The following is a 23,930-nucleotide window of genomic DNA, read 5'->3' on the forward strand; positions in this document are numbered from 1 at the left end:
CAGAATAAGAGAAGGAGCCCCCAGCTGGTATGCCTTTGAGGTTTTCTTAGTGTCTCACCCACTTCAGGCTTCCAGTGGAAGGCTACCTGATGGCTGTCAGCAGGGAATTGCACACTCTATTAGGAACAGCCAAAATCAAGGTCGCTGAAGTGAGCTGGGCCTGATTCATACCACTTCTGTGTTTCAGTTTAGTACAGAATTGTATAGGCTTAGCTTCAGAGTACACAGACACCACAGACGGAGGAAGACATCTCCTTCCTCTATGTTGTTCGGTGTTGAAATGGCTTACTTGACAAAGCACTTAAGTACTACAGTGATGGATGTTTTATAAACATATAGCCATCTTGACATTATAGGCCATGATTTTCTCTCTTTTTGAAAAAAATAAAAACTCTCAGAGTTTTTCAAAGCCACCCTTCAGTGAGCATTTAATTAAAACTTGTCTCCCACTTTATTTGTGACTCCCAGGAACAGGGCTATATTAGCATTGCTATAGACTCTTATTTACACTGAGCTCACCGAGATGAAAACCTCTTCAAACTAGTAAGTGCCCACAACCCCTAACATGATCTTCTTCTTGACAAGCAATTATCCTAAGCAAGTCAAGTCCTCCGCTCTTTCTTTCTCCCCAGCCTTCATCATCTCAACCCAGAAACCTATTAAGAAATTGAAAATATACATTCCTGTCTCCTCTTCATTTTTCGTTTTCCTTCCTTACCTGAAATCAGCTGAATCAATAAATTCTGTCTACCACCAGTATGTGGATATGATAAAAGCCCTATACTCAGGAGTACTTGGTTGAGTCATTTCAGCAGAGCTAGTTGGAGTATGGGGCATGTGTTTGTGAAACTAATGTAGGAAGAGTATGTGATAGAGATAGTGACAATGGGATCGGCAGGCAGGGCTGTTGGGCAGAACAATTCTGAAGGAGGCTGGAGACCTAGTTCAAGGGTTCAAGCCTTGTTCTTGCTACTAAAGAATAAGGCAAGTTTTTAAACCACTTTTTACCTTAGCTTCCTGTCTTTAAAAATGTGATCCATTCCTCCTCTCACTGCACGAATATTTGTTCCACAGTTTGGATTAAGTTATTTTCAACATACCCTTCAACTGTACAATTCTCTATCAACTACACAAAGGAGGTATCTTATTAAACAAAGTCTGAGATAACAGATAACAATATATTCACATATTATTTTTATAGAAGAAATCCTAGAGTATAAGGCAGAACTGAAAGGAAACTTTTTGTTTACCATATCTTCTTTTTTTCTTGCTTTCTGTTTCCTTTGTCTCACCTTTCTTTCCCTGTCCTCTCCATCACACCAGTAATCTTGATGGGCTGACCTCCACCCTCTGCTAAGTGTCTCTGACCCCATTAGTTCTCTGATCCTCTTAGTTGCTCTGCAAGCTCCTGTCATCTAAAGATAGTCAATTTATTTTTAATGACTTTCTCCCCCACTCCTACATACACACACACACATACACACACACACATTCACTACACATATCCCTACAACAGCCCCTATTTCTCAAACCCTGATCTTTTAACCTAGGGACAAAGTTTAAAAATCGCCAGATGCCCCAGATCATGGCAAGTCATTGAGAAGACAAAGAACAGATCTGTGGGTAGCTTCCTGGGCTGCTTTTTCAGATGAAGATTGCCATTTTCTCAGAGCAGTGCTGCAGAATCCTCAGGATTGCAGCTGAATGGGGCAGGGATTGGGGGTGGGGGTGGGGACATCTTTCCAAAACATTTTGGGCATTTATAATCTGAATGGCTATTAATAAGACCTGACTATAGACATCAGGACATGCATTTTATGCATACTTTTAGTCGAAATTTCTCAAAAAAGAAATATACCTAATTGGGAATAGAGCGTAATTTCTCTGAATGATTAAAAAAAAAAAACAAAAAACCTCTTTTGGAGAGATCCACAGGCCTACTGCACTGGAAAGAAGGAAAATATACTTTGTATTTGTTATATTTGTATATTTGTAATATTAAGTTATCAGTAGAAACCTGGTCTCCTGCTTTGTGTTATGAAGAGCCAGGATCTTTGTTTTTAGATAGATTCATTACAGTCTTCCCTGAACAATGACCTTCCACATTACTTTGACAGTAGTGTTCTACTGGGTCTTCAAATAGGCTATTAAATTTGCCCTACTGTTATTCTTGGTCACTTCTTTCTCTTCAGTTATTTCTTTCCGCTACGAATAATTTGATAATGTGATTAAAGTTTTTGAGCTCCTTCAAAGAACTTACAGGGAAAAAAACTACAAATTACTATTGACTCCTCATTTGAACCTACATCGGATTTTATTTGGGTCATTTTTTGTGTGTAGTAGTAGTATGTATTATTGTATCACAGCTTGTTAGCAGGCTATATGTGAGGTTATGATCAATGGTTCAATGTCAGCCTTGGAGCGCATATTGAATAAAGTTTTTCCCATAAGTCAGCACTGGCCCTGATTCTAATGAACATTTTCGGTGCTGATTTGAAGTATAGAATGGGGAGTAAGCTTATTAAACATGCAGATTACTTTATATTGAGTAGGGGTCATTATTGACTAGAACCACACTGCAAGAATTCATAAAGACCTTGGCAAATTAAACAAGATGATTATAAGTGAGATGAAGCTTAATAGGGACAAATATGTAATAATTCACTCAGAGATAGAAAAAAACACACTGTGTGTCTGTGTGTCTGTTGGTGTGTGTGTGTATCCATGATAATTTAAAACTAGAGGTAAAGATAGTTTCAGAATGAATCATCTGTCAATTACAAATTTGAAATTAAATGTTGGTGTTTATGAAAGAAAATGGCCAAAGTCACCTAGCAGTGTAAAAGTTGTCAGGGCTTTTTAAGCACCATCATGACCTATATATAAGGTCCATAAATTATGCAAAAATTACCATAGAAAAGGAAAAGATGCCTTAGCTAATAACAATGTAAAAAAATATATATAAGTAATAGATCCTATGGGTAAGAACTACAGGAATTTAGTGTTTAACTCAACAAGGAAAAGGCTAAAGGATGAAAACAAAAAAGAAGTGTTTTATTATATAAAGAGATATTGTACTGGAAGTGACCAGTAGCTATTGCCCATTTTCACTGAGAAGAAAATGAGAGGCTTATGTAAAATACGCAAGTTGTAGGTTACGCATGAATGAGAACTTCCTGGCGTTAAGTTTTCTAAGTCAGTAAAGTGCCTAAGGAAGGAGAATAAAGTCCATTTTGGAGACTGGCTTTTATACCTTAAGATGGATCATCGAATTACGTGATACCTCCAGGAACTCTTCCAAACAATCTGATGTTATGATTTTATTTGGGTTCTTTCTTAACACTCTTTAGAAATTTGTTGATCCTCAGGGAAATTCATGAGAATTAGTCAGGGCTTTCCTATATTTTCAATGATGTAAGAACATAAAAATCTACTATTCTATTGAAGTCTATTGAATTATTTGAGGATATCATCTTAACATAAATTTTACAATCACCTGATAGTCAAATGCTGACATTATGAAATGCTGACCATACAAATTTAGGATAATTCCATATTTGTTCATAGTGTCCTGGGGTAAATAAATATTGCATCTTTTTCATGGTATCTCAGGAAGAAACTGCACATACTTTCTGCCTTACACAGATAATTGCAGGGTAATTGAATTCACAGACTACCGGGGCCTTTTGTAATGGAGTTTTGCTTAAATAGTATACATCAATATCTACATATATCATGAAAAGCTACTTTAGTTAACTAATAAACTATTTAAGATAGAGAGCAGGGTCATAAATGACAATTCTGTCAGCAGGTAGAAAAATATAGTGTCTTTCACATATATCAGGATTCAGGATTAATGATGTGGCAAAATTAGTTCCTAGCTTAAATGTAGGTCAACAAGTCAGAGAAGCCACCCAGATTTTCCATATTTTCTCGCATCTGTATAGCATTGTCATTTTGGAGAGAATTTAAGGATCATTTTTATTAATCATGCCTAATAGCAATAAAAAAGACAGAGTGTTTCCATCTTCCTTTGTGGTCTCTAAAATGACCTATCATATCCACAAACCAAATCAACTTTTAAATGTGCACGGGAATGCAAGTCTCTCCAAGTGCAGGAGGATATTCCCTTAAGTAGTTCATGATATCCATCTTTATCATCTATTTTATATGAATTTTCAATATTACCTGTGACCATCTTATCTATAGTGCATGGCAGATGGGGATGCCCCTGACTACTCTGTGAGGGAGAAGGTGCAGGAAATACTTCCAAATCTCTCAGGAAAGCCTTGAGAGTCATCTTGGTGTCTAGTGATCTATCATGCAGGGACACCCATTCAGAAGGGAGAAGTGTCCTCTTCATGAGTACTACTACACTTATTCTAGACCAAGCACACTTGAAACATCAGCCATAGAAACATTTTTCTAGATGTCTCCTCAGGCAAGGAAAACAAAAGCAAAATTAAACCGATGGGACTATACCAAAAGAAAAAGCTTTCTCGAGCAAAGGAAACCATCAACAAAACAAAAAGACAATCTACAGAATGGGAGAAGATACTTGCAAAGGATCTATCCGATAAGGGGTTAATAGCCAAAAAATATAAAAAAACTTACACAACTCAACACCTAAGTAAATAAATAAATAAGTAGTTCTTAAATGTAAAGATCAAATAAATATTCTAAAGAAGTTCACAGGACAACGACCTGAAGCTGTCTTTTATCTAATTTACTCTGTTGAGGCCCATAAGGGCAGGTTTGAGGGCAGGTGAGGTATGTAGGACAGGAGTGTGGAGGGGACAGAACAGAGAGACGGGAAAAGACTGCACCATTCAGGCCTTATTCGAGTGTTCCACAAGGAGCCACCCTTATCCTCTGACCCTCCTCTGTAAATCCTCACCCCTCTTTGGTCCTCATGCAGCCCCTCTTATGAAGCACCCTCTCCATCCAGGGAGCCTCCTTTGGGAAACTCTCCTTGGGTCCACAAGTAAAAAATCCTAGCCCTCTGCCTTCCCTGGTATTATTCAAATTTGTCTCTGCGGTCTTGAGAAGGAAGAAACTCTGGCACTTTGAGGGGAAGGAAGACAAAATCACTTTACTGCTCCAACAAAGATTGCTGTGGCTGAGTTCTTCCTGAATTACCCTGCCCCACAAATTATACTTTTAGGCTATACAATCTAATCTTTAATGAGAAAACCATATTTCTTCCACTAACATGACTTTGATCTTAATCTTTTTTTTTAAAAAAAGGGAAGTTAACATTACTTGGCTAAAGAACATTAAACTCTTCCCTGAGCCTCTTTTCAGTAAGTAGTGGCACCCCTCATGCACTTAAAGTAGCTCTCACTGAGTCTTCAGTAGGGACTGAGCCATCAGCAATCCAAATTGTCTTCTGACATGAAGAGTCTTGCTTGCCCCATCCTTGACCCTTGATCCCCTTATATTTCATCAGATTTTCTGTATAAACCTGTGTCTGAGAGGGTTTGGAAAACTTCATTGAGGAGAAGGAGCTACTAAAATGCAGAATGTGGTTTCTCAGAGGACAAGTGGCCCTTGGCTGGGCTGCAAATAAGAAGATGGGAAGCCTTTCTGTGGTGCTTCGTCCATTCTTTTTTAAGTAGAGCATACACATTCTCCTTCCTCTTTATGTAAAAACTTAACCCTGGAGAGAAAAAAATTAATTTGGTTTTTGGTAATAATCCTCAGTATTACCAAAGGTGACTATTCTCTCCTTGTTCTAGTGCCTATCTCTTCCTTAGCTACTGAAATCATGAGTTCTTTTATATTTTTTAATCATTTCAGTTAGCAGAGTTAGTTGAGCAATTTTCTTCACCATTTCAGCTTGCTTCTGAAATATTAGTCAGAAATCACTCATCAAACGAACCACTACTTACTAGCTCCATTTCCACAATGCTTAGATAAGTATCCCTTTCAGGAACAGACATTCCACTTTGTACCAGGCCCTATGTTTACCAGAACTATGGACTATAACTTTAGCTTTTTCACATACTTTATTTCAGTTTTGTCTGTTTGCGTTTTCTTTTTATTTGCCTTGCCTCCGAATTTATTTATTTTACATGCATGGCAAAATGTCTTATTAAGCAATTCACTGGTGGTTTGATAAAACTTTTGCAGCGGATTTTGTTACAGGAGAAATTTCCAAAGCTCCCTTAAAAATTAGTTGTTGTTGTTTTTAACTACAAAATACTGCTGGCCATGATTAGTCACCCACAGAATGGCTGGTAATATATAATAAAAATCCCATTTTTATGCAATGCCTGTTGATTGGGAATGCTGGCTTTCCAAGATAAAAGCATGTTTCTAGTAAAAAAGAGTAGCCAAAATACATGAACCTCATTGACTGCTATTTTCCAGACCCTGGGCTAGATTCTGAGTTTCAAAGATGAATTTAAAGAAAAGTTATGGGAATCAGCAACATGTATGCTAATGAGTTAAACAAAGAAGCAAAATTTCATAACAAAATGCTAAAATGTGAACATATTCTAAGTGTTAGAAGAGCACTAAAGAGGCAGCTGAGTTTGACCTTGACCTTGAAGGGAAAGAATTCACCAGGTAGACAGGAGACATTTTGTGCAGAGCAAATGCCTACCAAGCAAAGAATGATGAAATGGTCTGTTTGTCCTATAATGGGAGTATGAATGAGGCAAAAGTTTGTTTCTGAGAATGGAAAAAAATTTTAGGCAAATTTTTGCAGGCTATGGAATGCTATGGAGTTGGAGATTTTTTCTAAGGGCAATGAGGTATATAGGAAGTATTTAAATAAGACAGGGATAGGATCAGACTTATATATCAGAAAGAACACTTTAGCCATGGTGTGGAGGATGGATTAGAGGGGGGTGAGAATAGAGATAGGGAAAAGGTTTAGAAATAATTCTCTAGGGGCACCTGGATGGCTCAGTCGGTTAAGTGTCTGACTCTTGATTTCCTCTCAGATCATGACTTCAAGGTCCTGGGATTGAGCCCCTCATCGGACTCCAGGCTTAGCATGGAATCTGTCTGGGATTCTCTCTGTCCTTCTCCCTCTGCCTCTGCCCCTCCTCCTGCTTGTACTCTCTGTGTCTCTCTAAAATAAATAAATAAAATCTTTTAAAAAAGAAAGATTCTCTAGATAGGAAAAATGAGAGTATTAGCAATGAGAGGACAAAGGTAGTGACAGATTTGTAAGATTCAGGAAGTAAAATGTACAGAAGTTGATGAGATTAGATGGGGTAGGGGACCTCAAGAGAAAGCCCATGGGTGAGGAATCTGAAATGAATTTCATTGATGGGAAGAATAAGGAGAAAGTAATTCTAAAAATTATAACAGAGCATAATAGGAATAATAATAATAATGAGTGGTAATAGTAATAAATCATAATAAAATTAATAATTGCAACTACCAATAATGGAGCACTTACAGAGTGTTAAGTAATAACGTTAAGTGTCTTGTATCAGTATCTACTTCAAACTTCCGCATACCTTATTACAAAATTATGATTTTCCCTATTTAATATGGAAATGAATTGCAATTTAGAGAAAATGAAGTAACTTGTCCAAGGATTGAAACTCAAATCTTTGCACCTTCAAAGCCCAGGTTTGTAGAAACCAAGAGGTTGCCCAGTGCTGGCTGTTGGCTGTACCTCTCAGGGGCAGGCCTGCCTTACCTGACCACCTACCTCAGTCCACTTTTCAATTCTTACTTCTTCTTCTTAGGTCTCAATGACACTAAATATCAGTCTAGTGGACCTTTATTTGGCATATTAGTTGTTCTTTTAAGTTTTAAATTTTGGAATATTATTTATTTATTTATTTATTTATTTTTTGCTGGAAAACTTGTCTCTGAACTCACCAAGCTCTCAGCTACAACCACTGAACAGCAGTGGGCACCAGGCAGGCCTTTAATTTGGTTACTGATGGGCTCTTAGAGCTATAACAATATCTTCTCCTTTGGTAGATGCTGAAATCAGCATCCAGAGGAAGAAACTGTGGGAGAAAAGAGCCTGAACTGAGTTGGAAGACATTTTCAATACATCCCCACTTGTTTGTCTCTCTTCCACTGTCTGCCCCTTTGCCGGAAGCATCTAGCACCTATCCTATCAACCACGTTCCATTTTCTTCACCCTGAAGAAAAATCCCTTCTGATGTGATAACTTAAGTTGACGTGTTCCATTCCATTAAAAATGGGACTAGACTTACAAGTCCCCATCTAGAGCTGGCAGCTGTTTGTTGGTGAGCATTCCACAAAACCAAGCTCAAATGTTTAAACTGAAGAAAGAAATGAAGATGGAAAAGAAAGATTTATGTGGGTAATTTTAAAGTGTAGATGGGTAAGATCTATTCTCATGTTAAAGGAAAATATGTGAACATATGAGAGAAAAATAAGTAGCAACACATTCAAAGTTATGACCACGCAGTATCATAGGTTTATAAAATCTTGTCCTTGGAAAGGGAATGAAACTTTAATTCTTCCCCAGTTCATGAATCTCCTCTTCATCAATATAAAGAGGTCATCCTGTCACATGCCAAAAATCCATTAGAAATTATTAAATAGGGCATCATTAGGAGATGGATCATTGTAATAAAAATCTCCATATAAAACAATAGAGGGGCGCCTCGGTGGTGCAGTCGGTTGAGCATCGGACTCTTGGTTTCGGCTCAGGTCATGATCTCAGGGTCGTGAGATCAAGCCCCGAGTCAGGCTCCACACTCAGCAGGGAGTCTGCTTGATGATTCTCTCCCTCTTCCTCTGCCCCTCCCGCTCATGCTCTCTCCCTCTCCCCCACTCTCACTAAAATAAATAAATCTTTTTTAAAAAATTAAAATGAAATAAAAATAAAGCAATGGATAAGCTGGTTGAATGCTGACGTGACAGGTCCTCTTGTACTCACCCTTAGACACTCTCATTCTCTCCATTTATAGATGAGGAAATCCAGGTTAACAGGGTTTAACATCACACCGCTCACAAATAATCTATCTGCTCGACTTTGAAATCCAACTTACCTGATGTCAAAGCTACTGCTATCACAAATATCTACTATCAGAGTATCACATGTATCGAAATTAATTTTCTATGCTTGATGGGTCTTAAGTGTTTATTTTTCTCATGCAAAGAGTTTGCAATCAGCCTAGATCCACCCAGATTCCTGAAACTGACTTCACAGAAGTGCCCTAAATTACAGTTTCTAAGTACATGTAAAGTTCATGCAAATAAGTGAATATCACTTACCTATCAGCTCTCAGTATTCTTTAGTACCCATGTGTTGCTATCAGTATAGAACACCAGGAGAAACAAAAGTAGAATTTTGAGAAGATGATGGGAAGTAGCACATCATTTGCTTTCTTTTATTATTCACCACTCACAGCTATAAACCATCATTTTTTGTTTGTTTGTTTGTTTGTTTGTTTAACTCTGTGCACATGAGTGGGGGTGTGGGGTTGGGAGAGGAGGATTCAGGTATAACAGAACTGCAGAGTGATCATTTGCTGAGTTTTATGTGGGTAAATGTGAATTGTGTGAGATTAAGTGGAGAAACGGAATATATTAGTATGAGTACATTCCAAGTTAAGTCTTTTCTAGAATGCTCTAAATGTTCCCATTTCCTCTGTGGCCTGGGTATGCATTGCTAATTGTTAAAAAAGAGATGACAACATTTGCCATGGTAAATCAATTTACATATTAGGTACTTATTAATTATTTTAGAATTATTTTGCTTTTAAAACAATGATTTGACAAAACAAAAAACAATGACTTGGCATATCTAAATAATACTCAGATGTTGAACTTCAGATACAATTTTTTTGAGGATTACCACTATAGAATAATTTGCTAGATTTCTTTTAAGGGTCCATACCATACCATTTCTGCTGATACGACTCTAAAATCTTACTAGCATGAAAGTAACAAAATGACCACATAAAATGGTCACTCTTTCTGTGTTGGGTTGCTAAAACAGCCTTCACTTTCTATAATAAGCTATTTATGCTCACTTCGTTTTGCTTCATTTTATTTTTGTCGCCTCTGGTGCTATCTCAGTGTACTATAATGGAATGATGCTGAATCAGACAAGCTGTAATTTTTATTGCAAGCATATCTCAAGGCAAATTTATGAACTGAACTTGATATCAGAAATGAAGCTAGAGGGAACATACCTTTGTTCTAAGTTTACAAAATGCTCTGCTATATTCTAAATTTGAAGTATGTTGAAAATAAAATGCTTTTTTTTCTGACATCAGGAATTTCACATAGGCAATATATTAAGAAATTCCTTTAAAATTTTTATTGTGTACAAATCAGTTTCACCAACAAAACTGTTTGTATTACAATTCTGTATTCAAGTTGTAAAGCTGATATTGAAGGTGATGTTATGCCACAGAAACCTGATTAAATTAATGATCCTAACATTTGATTTCAATTTTCTTTTCATGAAAAGCTAAGAGGGAGTATTAATTTATTTAATGGTATTTTACTGGTATGATTATTTGGGCAAACAAATTATATATTTAGGTATGGGCATACAAAAATTTTACCCCTAGATTATGATCTCACCATCACCAAATTGAAAGTTTCTGAGAGTTAAATAGAGATTGATGGCTGAACCTTCTAAGCAGCAAGTGGCCAATCCTATCCTGGGAGGGTCTCTGATGAACTGTGACATGGTCTTCTCCAGCCATGAAACCTTCCAGTTCTAGAAGGTGCAAGCTCCATACAACTACCTAGCATAGGTCCTTGTATCTATAGGTATTGAATGAATTGCTATTTGCCATTGCTATTATAACCTGTATTGACAATGTTTCATTTCTTTTTCCTGTGTTACCACTTTAGAGCATCCTCCACTAAACAGTAGGAAATATGTTAAAATGTTAATGTTTTGAATAGTTTCACTCCTACTACTGGAAACAGCAGTCAGTGAGAAGTAAATGGCCTTTGGAAACAAAAGTCTTACTGCTATACTGTTAACAAGATAATTATGGGATGTCCCAGGAGCAGATGCCCTGTTATTCTCCTATGAGGTTTCACCCTGGCTACGTGCAGCTCGCTTTTATTCCTGCTTTTGCCCTCAATTTTTCTTCATACTGTCACTTTATCTTTTTACAAGTGGCAGAATTAGTTTAATAGTTGTAGAATATTCCAGCAAATTTTTCCTTGGAAATAGTCATTTTTAAATGCATCATTTTATGCAGAAGTATAGAACAAAGAGGAATTATCATATTAGTGTCCATTGAATAACTGACACATGTCAACAACCTAAAACTCAATAAAATGTAGATTAAATTTTGCTGAAAGTTACCATTAGAAATTGGTATGAATACTTGTCTAGCAAACACAGCCCATAATTTATTGTTTGCAATAGAGTTTTGCACATGATGGAAACCGGTGACGGGCAAGAGTATTCCCAATACCCTTGCCCAATGCTAGTGTTGTTTGCAAAGGCCCCCAGGAAATCATTAGCAAACTCCATCTAGAAACAGACCAAAAGGTCAGAGGTATACATAACATGAGATTCATGACCCAAGGTTGTGGAGGGCTGTGAATATTCTTGTTCAAAATATGGTATGGTGTTTCAAAGCATCTGCTGCCATTCTTAGAGGTTAGTGAGCTTGAATAAGCCAGCGTCTAATTTTGAACAATATGCCAAAGACGCATATTTGTTCTTAAACCTCAGTCATTAGAGTTGAACCCCTACACAAACTCAAATGAGTTTCAGTAGAAGCAGTAATTGGTTCTCCAAGTTAGAAAGTATAGAGTGGCTCAGAAACCTAAATGTAAGGAAATTGACCACCAGGTACTATCTATAACTCAAAGATCGATGTGAAAATCCTGACCATATTCTGAATTATATTCAGCTTTCCAGAGGCATGAATTTTATTCTATTTGAATACAAATAGAAGTCTCTCTCTCTCTCTCTCTCTTTCACACCCCCCCCACACACACATGCATATGCACGCACACAAAGTTAAATCAAATATAGCAATATAGAAATAAGAGGCAGCATCTTGCAGTAAAAACATAATAAAATAAAATACTATAGCCTTTGAAGCCAGTCAGATCTACATTTGAATCTTATCTCATCCCTCACTGACTGTACCATACTGAGCAAATGCCTTATACTCTCAATCTGAGTTTTCTCATCTATAAAATGGGTGAAATACTTCTGAGAAATGGGACATTGCTGTGGGAATAATGTATGTCAGTTGCTGGTTGTATGTAGTAGCCACTTGTTAAGTAGTGACTCTCATAAATACTAATTTTTAAGTATACACTTGACCTCAAAGCATGTTGTTTATGCAAAATGTAATTATTTTTTAAAATATTTAATCATTGCCACCTAAAAGAATATAGGCTTAAGGCTTATAACATATAGCATTTTTTGAACTAAATTATTATTTGATTATCCAGCAATATAACTTAATTTGTTTTTGTTTTGATGGGATTGCTAGATTTAGTTTTGTTTTTGGTTTTTTCACAGTAAAGGTTCACCAAAAAAAGCATTGCCTTGCCACTAGAAATTTTCATTTTTCTTCCAGGAATGAAGAAATGAATTTTTTCTTCTGATGATTAATGCGTCATACACCTAAAAACAATTTTCCTTATATATTACATTTTAATATTAAGAAACCACAAAATAAGAAAAGCAATTTGACATCTATATTTACATATATTATTCTCTCTGCTTCCTATAACTTTATTTCCAGTTGAAAATATTCAGTACTCTTTCTTGTGTCTCTCTTCTCTCCTAATAATGAAGATCTCTCCAGGACCTTTCCAAGCAAACAGACATCCCTTACGGCACAGTACTGGATTCTGCAGTATATGAACATGTCCGCATGAAGGGAATGAATCCTTTTGAAAGGGACAGCATGTATTCCCAAATGTGGCGGATGATCAACAGAAGCAATGGATCAGAGAATAACGTTCTGGAATCCCAAGCAGGCATTCAAAAGGTACTGGTCATTGTTCTACTACAGTAGTCTAGTCTGCTATTTTGTCTCCCATATTGGAATTGCTACATTAAGATTGGTTTATTTCTTTTTTAAAATTTTAACTTTGACATAGAGTTTGCAATTAAATTATACCTCCTATTGATTTAAAGAAGATTTTGAGTTGGCAGAGTGCTTAAGCAGAGGGAATTCAAAGCCTTCTGTGCTGTGTCTAATGGATCTGTCTCCAGTGGAATTCCAAAGCTAGAAAACATAAGCTAGTATTTTGTTCAGAATGGGTTAGGGGCTTATGCACATGAAGACTGAAAAGGTTTTTACAAATCCCATTCCGAATATCATTAGGGTTATCCAATTCTTTCAAATGGCTTGGGGGTATTTTCTATACTGCATTTGTTTTTAGATGAAAACCTTATCTTTACTTATGATTATGTGGTGGGTAAAAGTTAATCTTGTCACCAAATAAGGTTCCTGCAAATGTCTATTTCTATTCCAAAAGTGAAAATCTTTATTTCTATCTTATTTTAAATAACCATCATTTAGAAGTTATTTTATCAGGGGGGAAAAAAAGGCTTACGAAGCAGTCCTTCGTGTAAAACATGAAGCTAGTTTTTATTCTGGGCTGTGGTTTATAAACACGTATGCAGAAGTAATTCTTTCTTCCTCAAGCCCCATCAATCTGCATGAGAGAACTGAATGACTTTTGTTTAAAATTATCCCAGTGGCTAGCACAGTGAAAATCACAATGATTGACATTAAATAAATAATTGTGGGATGAATGAATGAATGAATGTCAATTATAGCAACAAAGGTGGTATACACTTTTTCTCTGTAACCTTCCACAGCAGAATAATTTGGACCCCGTGTTGAGTTCCTTGTTCAAAAGGCAAACTTATTAATACTATGTTGGAGAATGTTTTTTTTTTTTTTTTAAAGATTTTATTTATTTATTTGACAGAGAGAGAGAGAGAGCGAGAGCAGGAACACAAGCAGGGGGAGTGGGAGGGGGAGACGCAGGCTTCCCGCCGAGCAGGGAGCCCGATGTGGGACTCGATCCCAGGACCCTGGGATCATGACCTGAGCCGAAGGCAGACGCTTAACGACTGAGCCACCCAGGCGCCCGGAGAATGTTTTGATGGCTATAAAAAATATTCTGACACAGGTTCTAGCCTTTTCATATGATGTCCTTTATCTGCTGCTGCTATTATGATTCCCTAGAGTCTGCCTGGTTGACATCATTATTTTAAAAACTGATGGTGCTGATATAAACCTCTTTCTAAGTCCTAATGATGCGTTAGGATGTGAATTCCTTGAAATGTTCACAATGGCCTCTAACTCCTTCACCCTTATTACATTAACCCCAGTTTCCCAGGACCCAAGTTTTGATCCTAAAGTCCACTGGCTTCTAGAAGTTCTACAATTACTGGGAGGATGGGGATAAGAGTGGGCGAGTGAGTGGACCTATATGTTATCTGGAGGAGATGGGAGGGTAGACACTTTAGGCTTTACTAGGTATTCAGAGGATGTGAATGAACTTAAGCCCCAGAATAAGAATAAGTTATTTGGGGGTATTCCTTCATATTGTTAATTGTTAAGAAGAATTCTGTTTTCTCGGGGATGAATATATTCATAGTTTGTATTTCTGTTCCATTTTAGAAGTCAAAGCTCTCCACACTTTACAACCTCTTTCTATACCATATCATTCCAGAGAAAATTCACTTTTTTTCTCCAAGCAGACATACAGATTCTCATAAAATATTTTCAAAGATACATATTCACTCACTCATCATCTAATTATTCATTTTTTCATACAATATTTGCTAAGTGCCAATTATGTACCAGGCACCTGATCAAGAAACTATAGATAACTCCACCACAGAGAATTGATCACTGGATCTGTGAAGTATAGAGTCTGGTGAGAAAAGAAAACTAAAATATGTGATCAAATAAAATGACTTAAATCATGGTAAGTGCTATGGAAAAAGAAAAATTGGTGCTCTTATAGAAATTAAAGAGAACATCTACTTTCAGAACAGTGATCAAGTATGGTTTCCTGAGGAGATAAAATATTAATGATGACCTGCCTGATCAGGAGCTGTTCATGTAGAAGAGAAGGTGACAGGGCATCCAAACCAAGCATAGCCTCAGCAGAAGCCTGAAGGTACATTCAAGAAACCAGTTGAAAATCAACATGAACTGGAACATGTCCAATGAGAGAACGTGGAAGGAGGTTAGTAGGCAGGGGATAGATCATGAAGGACCTTGTTGCCCTTAGTTAAGAATCTGGATTCTATTTAAATGGCAAAAAATGCTACTAAAATAAGGGAATGTTGTGATTCATTATTACCTTTCAAGAAGGTCACTATAGCTGATATAGAGGGGTTGGGTAAGAGTATGCAGAATATATATATATAATATATATATATATTTCATGAGATATAATATATCTCAGTCTAAGTTAAGGAGAAAGAGTAGGAGAGGGAGAAGGGGGATATAATATATCTCACGAAATAGTGAGACCCTAAGAGACTCTTGTGAATTTCAGAGGTAGCCAGTCAAGTTGACACATGTAGATAAGGTCTTGCTTCATTCTTCTGTTCTTACACACACACACACACACACACAGCCCAAATACCTTGCATTCTTTGTGGTAATGCAAACCGGGTATACTTCCTGTATCCTAGCATTTCCAAAATAAAAAATAAATCATAAGGGTATGGAATATCAAATGTCACGTAGAAGTGACATTTGACATTTTAATAGTCATGTATGTGTTAAGATTTACATATATATCTTCCAAGGTCTTCAGTATTGCTTAAGAAAACCTTCTTTTCAAAGCATGTACATATAGTTTCCTACATTTTCTATTTCTTTTCTTTTTTACCTTTATGCCTTTTAACCATATTGAATTTAATTTGACATTTGTGGATATGTAAAAAGAAATTATAAATACCCACCCTGAGAATATTTCAGTCTGAGATTCTATGACATAAAAGTGTTTTAAACTAGGCTATTGATAAGTTTGCATCGTGTGCTAAGAAATTTAGTTATTTCTTCTGCAGGTTTTGCCATTTCTTTTTCTTTAAATATGTAGCCATTCCATCATCTTTCGACTTGGGTTAGTGTTTCTAATACTGTTATTAAATGTCATACATTTAAAAAAAAGTTTATTATGAAGAACAGAAAGAACCCTCTTCCTAGGAGGTTGGGGGCAGTTTGGGAAGTAGCTGGTTTTCTCTCCTGGTTCTTCCAGTTCTTAGGTGTACAACTTTGGGCAAGTCACTTGCCTTCTCTAAGACTCACTCTACTCTTCTGTAAGATGGTCACAGTGTGGGAATTAAAAGCCTGCAAAAGGCATTTCAATGTGGGTTTGAATACAGTTCCTTTTTTAAACTAAAATGTGTAAATGTAACTAGTTACTTAAAATCTGTGGGCCCCAGGATTATCATCATGTTGATAAGAATTACTACTTCACATGTTTTTTGTCATTATTAAAATATATATATATTTATGTATATATAGTATATATACAATATACTATATATACATATTGTATGTACATATATATGTACATATTGTATATATATTGTATACATGTATACATATTGTATATACACATATATATGTACATATATAGAGTATATGTACATATATATGTGTGTGTGTGTATATATATATATACAGAAGCATCAATAAATAGTATGATTAGAGCCATAAGTTCATAAAATGATCCTTAAGATTACCTGAAAGAATGTAAAGATGAGCAATTTGTAACTACAAATCTTTATTATTTCGTATCTTCTAAGGTTAAGTTAAAATTGCAACATAACTAAAAGGATAATTAATAAAAGAAGTAGAGAACAATTTCTATTCCCCTGATAGTCTACTGATCAAGAGGGCTTATGAGTTTAAAACTGAAAATCATGTCATCTAGTATTTTACCATATTTATTTAGTTTTCTGATTTACTAGAGGGGCAGTGAAGAATGTTCTTATGAATTCATAATGGAAAATATCAAAGTGAAATTTGCTTGTTGTACATATTCTTTCAAGCAAAATCAGAGACAGCTGAAAGTTGATTAGACAAAAAAAATAGGTAATAATAATGTGATGTATTTTAGTTCGGTTTGCAAGCCTTGGCCAGCTTCTCTTAAAACACAAAACCAACCAACCAAAAACCAATAACCTTCTCACCTGCTAAAGCTCACTGGGAGTCTATAAAATTGAAAACTATAACACATGAAATGTGGTTGTGGATTCTTGCTTTAGCTACTAGTCTTGCACATCTCACACAGCAGCTTCCTCCTCTCTGTCGTTGGCTTCTAATTTGTTCAGGCAGAAAAGACTTCAGAGGTCTTCTAGGTCAATTTTTCACAAAAGGCCAAACATCTTCTACAGTGTTTTTGACAAGAGTTCATATATAGTAACTGTCTTCCAGGAAAGCCTGCATCACTGTGCAAACAATCCTTGCAATCTAATTATAACTTTAAATAGATACCATTAATGTCTCAGGTTGTGTTTGTTCTTAATTGTGCTACTAGTCTCATTAAGTTTCTCTTACTTGGAGGTAGAGTTTTATCCCTTCTAACATCATTCTGCTCGTACCAAAGAAAGCTGTATAAATGAGGATTAAGTAAATGAGTTCTGATATGCTATTCTTGGGAGACATTCACCTGTATCAGACTAGCCTAATTAAACTAGAACAAATTTGATTCTGTCTTCCTTTTCCTAGGACTTTTTGCATAAGTAGGAAAAAATGTATATGAAAAATATAACTGAAATTTTTAGTGCATTCATTCGACAATCATTTATTGAGCACCTCCTATGTATCAGCCAGTATTTTGGTCGCTGGAGCGAACGTAAATGAAAGCAAAATGCCTTCACAGAGTTCACATTCTTATGGAGGAGGCAGACAATAAACAAAGTAAATAAAATATGTTGTATTTCAATAGTGATAAGTGTTAAGGAGAAAGAGTAGGAGAGGGAGAAGGGGGATGGTCTGCCTTGTTAGATCAGATGGCTAGAGAAGGCTTAAGAAAATGACGTTGGAATAAAGACGTGAAGCAGTTTGGAGAGAGAGAAAGAGTTGTATATCTGGGTGACATGTTTTCAGACAGAGGGTCAGCCAATGCAAAGGCCCTGAGGTGGGAGCATGCCTGGATTTTCTAAGACTGTGAAGGAGGCTAGTGTAACTCAGAAATAAGGCATAATATCAGAAGTATAACAAAGTCAGAGAAGTAGAGGGCCAGGCGGCAGGGGAGAAGGCACATCATATAGGGCCTTGTTACTTACAGCATAATTCTGTGAACTAGCAACAGCAGCATCTCTTAGGAGCTTGTTAGAAATGCAGACTCTTGGGCCCCACGTAAGCCCTTCTCAATGTAAACCTCAGTCTAAGAAGATTCCCAGGTGACTCCTATGCATGCTAACGTCTGAAAATGCTAATACAGAGCTGTTAAAACATGCTAAGTGGGCTTTTACTCTGTGGGAGATATGAAACTTAGGAAGGTTTTGAACAGAAAAGTAACATGATATAACTCATATTTTGGCAAATCACAGGTAAAGATCTGACTAGGAATGAAGGATCTGTGCGTAGCACTGAAATGGAGGAGTCTCTGGTTATTTAGAGGGCAATATTTATTTCCTGATAACCTATTAAACACAGGTGGTGAAGAACAAATTATTCTAAAACCCCAGCAATGAAGACTGCTCAGGAAGAAAAGAAAATCAGGATTGGTAGGATTAAAATCCTAGCCAGAGGATCCCAACGGTAACTGCATAATACCTCAGACTACAGAGTTCAAAGAGGGTATAAAAATCTGATGGATACTATGGCAACAAGGAAGTGAGGAATGGTGTTGGCCGCAGTTTTCAATCAGAAAGAGAGCATCAGTTTGCAAAACTAAGTAGGCCACACAAGTCCCAGAGCAGTATGGGGAAGGGAAACTGACAAGGTCCAGGTGTGGAGCAAAGCCACTGGGATCAGGCCCCAGCTCTAAGGCCAGCTGGAAAATTGGAGTATTGAAATGAAAACGAGACAAAAGATTGGTCATGTCAAGTGGGTCAATATCAAGGATTTTTGAGGACTGGCACAGAAAGACAAATTCTAGACCTTATGAAATGGTGAGGTAAGCCTACCCTCTTTATTGATCTATGGCTGAAAAAACTGGGTGGATTGAACCTATTGTTTTACTTATTCATTCAACGCATATTCAGTGAGCACCTATTTACCAGGCATTGTTCTGGGTATCGGGAATTAAACAGAACAAGGAAAGTCCTTGCCCAAATGGAGATTACTTTGTAGTGGAGAGAAAATAATGTAGACAAGTGCATAAACATGTGCTATGAAGGAAAATTTGAAAGGTAAGAATGAAAGAAAGCAGAGGAGGGAGAGGGATGTTGCCATCACATATAAAGTGGTCTCAGAAGGCATCTCTGAGAAAGCGACATTTGAGTAGAGACCTGAAAGAGGACAAGGTATGACCCATGAAGACAGTGAGGAGACAGGACAAGAAGTGGTCCAAGCAGAAGGAATATTACTGCAAAATTCCTGAAGCAGAAGGTAACTTGGCATGATAAAGAGAAATGTCAAGACCAATATGGCTGGAAAAGGGTTCATGGGGCGTGGGTAGGATATGCAGGGGAAAGGGATAGGAAATAAGATCACAGTGGAAGTTAGGCAGGATGGTGGCCTAAAAATGTTCAAGTGTGGGCCCCACTAAAGTTCCAATTGTATCTTTTTATTTTATTGAGATATAATCGACATATAACTTTATATTAGTTTCAGGCATACAACATAATGACTCTGTGTATATTGAAAAATGGTCACAATAAGTCTAGTTAACATCAGTCAAATTGTTACAAATTTTCTTTTTATGATGAGAACTTTTAAGATCTATTCTCTTAGCAACTGTTACATATGCAATACTGTATTATTAACTATGTCAGCATGCTGTACATTACATCCCCATGACTTATGTATTTTATAACTAGAAGTTTGTACTTTTTAACCCCTTTTACCCATTGTAACTTAATTGGGGAATGGAAAGCATTTGAATATCCTAAATTCGTTCAGGTGATTCTGATTCACAATAAAGGTTGAAAATCACTGATATAATACCTTGGAGCCATTTAAATGACTTTGACTTTTGAAAAATTCTGAGGTTGTGAGCAGGAGAGTGACATGAACTGACTTACTTTTCAAAGCTCCACTTACGGTGCTGTGTGGAAAATAGGAGAGGTCAAGGCTAGAAGCAAGAAGACTGAGGAGAATACTGTTATAATTCAAGTGAGACATGATGTTGGATGGACCAGAGTGCTTATGGTGGAAGTGGTGAGAAATGATTGAATTTGAATATATTTTGAAAGTAGCTCTGACAAAATTTTCTAAAAGGCTGAATGTGGGGTATGGAGAAGAGGAGTTAAAAATGAGTCCAATGTCTTTGGCCTAAGTTAGTTGGAAGAATGAAGTTGGCTTTTATTGGGGTTGAGAAAACTATGGGAAGAGCAGATTTGAGAAGCCAAATGAGAATTTGCCTTTGGCATGATAGTTAATATGAAATGTTTATTAATTATCCAAGAAAGATGCCAAGAAAGCTGCTTTCTATATATGAGTTGAGTGTTTAAGAGAAAGTTCTAGCTGGAGATTGGAGATTACTAACATAGAGTCTGTATTTAAAGTCCTAAGACTTGATGATATCACTAAGGATGTGTATCTATCTAGAGAAGAAAGCTATGGAAAGACTAATCCCTGGGACAATTTAGTATTTAGACGAGGGAGAGTTAAAAAGGGTATAACAGAGTCAGGGAAGGATCAGCCAGGGAAAAAGGGGTAAAACCAAGAGTGCTTGTTTAGAAGCCAAATGAAAAAGTGTTTCAAGAAGTTCAAATGATCAACTCTGTCAAATGATGCTCATGGGTCGAGTATGGTGAAGACTGAGAATTAATGATTTGTTTGGCAACCAGCAGTCACTGGTGACCTTGACAAAAGCAGATCTGGTGAGGGAAAGGAGACGGAATTAGAATTAGATTGGAGAGAAGAAAGAATGAGAAGAGAGGCAGTGGAGATTACAAGACTAGGTGCTTTTTATTTACTTTATTTTTTATTTTAATTTTTTTCTATTCAGGTATAATTAACATACAGTGTTTTGTTAGTTTCAGGTGTACAATATAATGATCTGACAACTTTATACATTATTCAGTGCCCATCACAACAAGTGTACTGTTAATCCCCTTTATCTATTTCACCTATCCCCTACCCATCTTTCCTCTGGCAACCACCCATTTGTTCTCTATATTTAAGAATCTTTTTGTTGTTGTTGTTTTTCTTTTTTTCTTTGTTCATTTGTTTTGTTAGACTGGGCACTTTTTAAAGATGCTTTGCTGAAAGGAAATGCTGCGTAATAGTGGGGAGGGTTCTAGAGTGGGATGTGGGATTTGGGAAAATTTTTTTATGAAAAAAGGTATATACAATGTCTGTATACTAATGGGATGATACAATTAAGAGGGGAAATTCATGGTGCAGGAGAGAGACAGGAGAACTGCTGGAGATCTGTCCTTGAGTAGGTGATAAGTAATGAGATCTAGTACACAAGTGGAGGGTTTGGATTTAGGAACACAGTCGATCCATAGTAAGAAGAGAGAAGGTAGAACATATGGACATACATGCAGATAGGTTGGAAGATATGGTAATGGGAGTATATGGAAAATCATTTTTGATTGGTTGTATTTACTCAGAGAAATAGGAACCAAGGTCATCACTAAGGAACAGGATAATGCTTCTGGAGATTAGAAGAGAGAGAAGATAGCAATGGTTGCTCTGGAGAATGGGAGGGACAGTAGACTAGTGAAATGTAATGGTATTCCTAGAAAAGACTAAAGGGTCTTTTGCAATAGTCATCATGACTATAAGTTGAAACTAATCAGCATGATTGTGGGCTTTTCTGTAGCCATCTTCAGCTGCCTAAGCATAAACATGGAGTCCACAGAGATGAGATTTCACCAGAATTAGTGTTTACCAGATAAGCATGGTAGAAAACAATGGGGTGAGGGAGTTGAGAGTATATGCAAAGAAACTATCATTATTATGAATCATGGAATCTCAGCTATGTAGGAGGAAAGTGCTGACCCAGAGGAGATTGAGGATACCAAGAGGATGACATGAACAGACTGTTGGTCTGGATGGGTCCAAAGAACTGTAGGAGTCCATGAACCAGGAGGACAGAATTGGAAATAATACAAAGTTGGTTCCAAGATGACACATTTGAAATTGAGATGATGAAGAGAGTGCTAGTATTGGAAATAATATGACATGGGAGTGGGTGGCTAAGGTAGGAGGAAAGATACAATCTTTGGAGAAGAAGAAGCCAAGTACTGGAAAAGGATGTCTATGTGAATAATCAAATCACCAAGAATAACCACAGAACTAGAATTTGAAAGAGTGACAGAGAGCCAAGTGGTAAAATCTTTGAGCAATGTTGGAGTGACACAGAGTCAGCAGATGCCTGCAGTAGGAATGAGTATAAGCTGATAGCATGAGCTTCAAAGCCAAGGATCTAGAAGTGGTTCAAGGGGCAAAAAGGATACCTACCCATGATCCAGCCCCAGTGATATGAATGTTGTAGAAGAGAAAATTAGCCACCATTTGAGAAGACCAAAAGCAATGTAGTATCTGCAGAAAAGAAGCAAGTTCTACTCAGCAAAGAAGGTTAAAGGAAATTTCAAAACAAAACAAAGAACAAATGGAGGATATAGGCAGGGCTTAGGACAGTCTCTTAAAACCCTTTGATTTAAGATTATTCCCATCAGGGGGCACCTGGGTGGCTTAGTTTGTTAAGCGTCCAACTCTTGATTTCAGCTCAGGTAATGATCTCATGGGTCATGAGAATGAAGCAAGCAGGAACGAAATTACATAAAAGAAAAAAGGCTGTGAGTAGAAAACTATTTTCAACTGTTACAGGTTTACATATAGTAATTCCTGGTCTTATGCACCTCAAACCTATGAACCACACTGGTCATATTCTCTTTTATGGTTGTTCCATTCCCCTTGCTCTTTGAGCTCTGTAGCATCATTTGGCATTGGGCAAGAATGCCAAAGTAGATGACCATTATGAGCAGAGTGAGGATAAGACCTAACTTGGGCTTCAGTGAGTGACTTGGTAATATCCTAAGTATATGACCTTAAAATCATGGTTAGGCTCCATTACAGAAATGAATAATCAGACTGAACACAACTTGGGGAAAATCAAAACAAAATACTAAACCACTTTGGGTCTTTGAAAATGCCTGGAGTCCTGGGCTGTCAGATCACTGGGCTTAGAAGTAACACTGCATTTGCTACATTTGCCCTTTTGCCAAATGATTTCAACAAACAGAATATGATTTACTTTAGGACTTCACCAGGCATCTGGGAGCTCAGATCCCATTGACATATTTTCTGCTCCCCCAAAAATCAAAGGTTTTAGGTCCATGTCATTTATCACATAGTGAAAGAAGAGAATCAGTGCAACAATTAAAAAAAACAAAACAAAAACAAAAACAAAAAAACCCATAGTGGCTCAGTCAGTTAAGAGTCCAACTCTTGGTTTCAGCTCAGGTCATAATCTCTGCTTCGGGATCAGTGCTCAGTGAGGACTATGCTTGGAATTTTCTCTCTCCCTCTCCCTCTGCCCCGCCCCCACTTTCTATCTAAATTAATAAATAAAATCTTTAAAAAAAATACACACACAAATGGAGATCATTCCTAGAAGCTTTGCCAATGCATTTTTAATGCCTGGGATTGAGTGTTTTTATTAATTTTTTTAAAAAGATTTCATTTACTTATTTATTTTAGAGAGAGAGAGAGAGAAGGAGCAGGAGCAGTGGGAAGAGCAGAGAAAGAGGGGAAGGGAGGGAGAAAGAATCTCAAGCAGACTCTGTGCTGGGCATGGAGGCCAGCTTGATTTCAATTCCACGACCCCGAGATCATAAACCGAGTTGAAACCAAGATTGGAGGCCCAAC

General features: G+C 37.0%; 1 protein-coding gene across 1 annotated transcript in view; it reads left to right on the forward strand.

Annotated features, from left to right (window-relative positions):
* The window catches only part of GRID2 (glutamate ionotropic receptor delta type subunit 2), a 1,408,631-nt gene that overhangs the window by 1,185,911 nt on the left and 198,790 nt on the right, over positions 1-23,930 (forward strand). The window contains exon 13 of the mRNA XM_064584815.1: positions 12,743-12,938. Coding sequence (XP_064440885.1) covers positions 12,743-12,938 — 196 coding nt within the window. The remainder of the gene's footprint in view (positions 1-12,742; positions 12,939-23,930) is intronic.

This window comes from Mirounga angustirostris, unplaced genomic scaffold (genome assembly GCF_029215605.1).
Source record: "Mirounga angustirostris isolate CCGP_5_RB_7025 unplaced genomic scaffold, mMirAng1.0.hap1 SCAF_2, whole genome shotgun sequence".
Lineage (NCBI taxonomy): Eukaryota > Metazoa > Chordata > Mammalia > Carnivora > Phocidae > Mirounga > Mirounga angustirostris.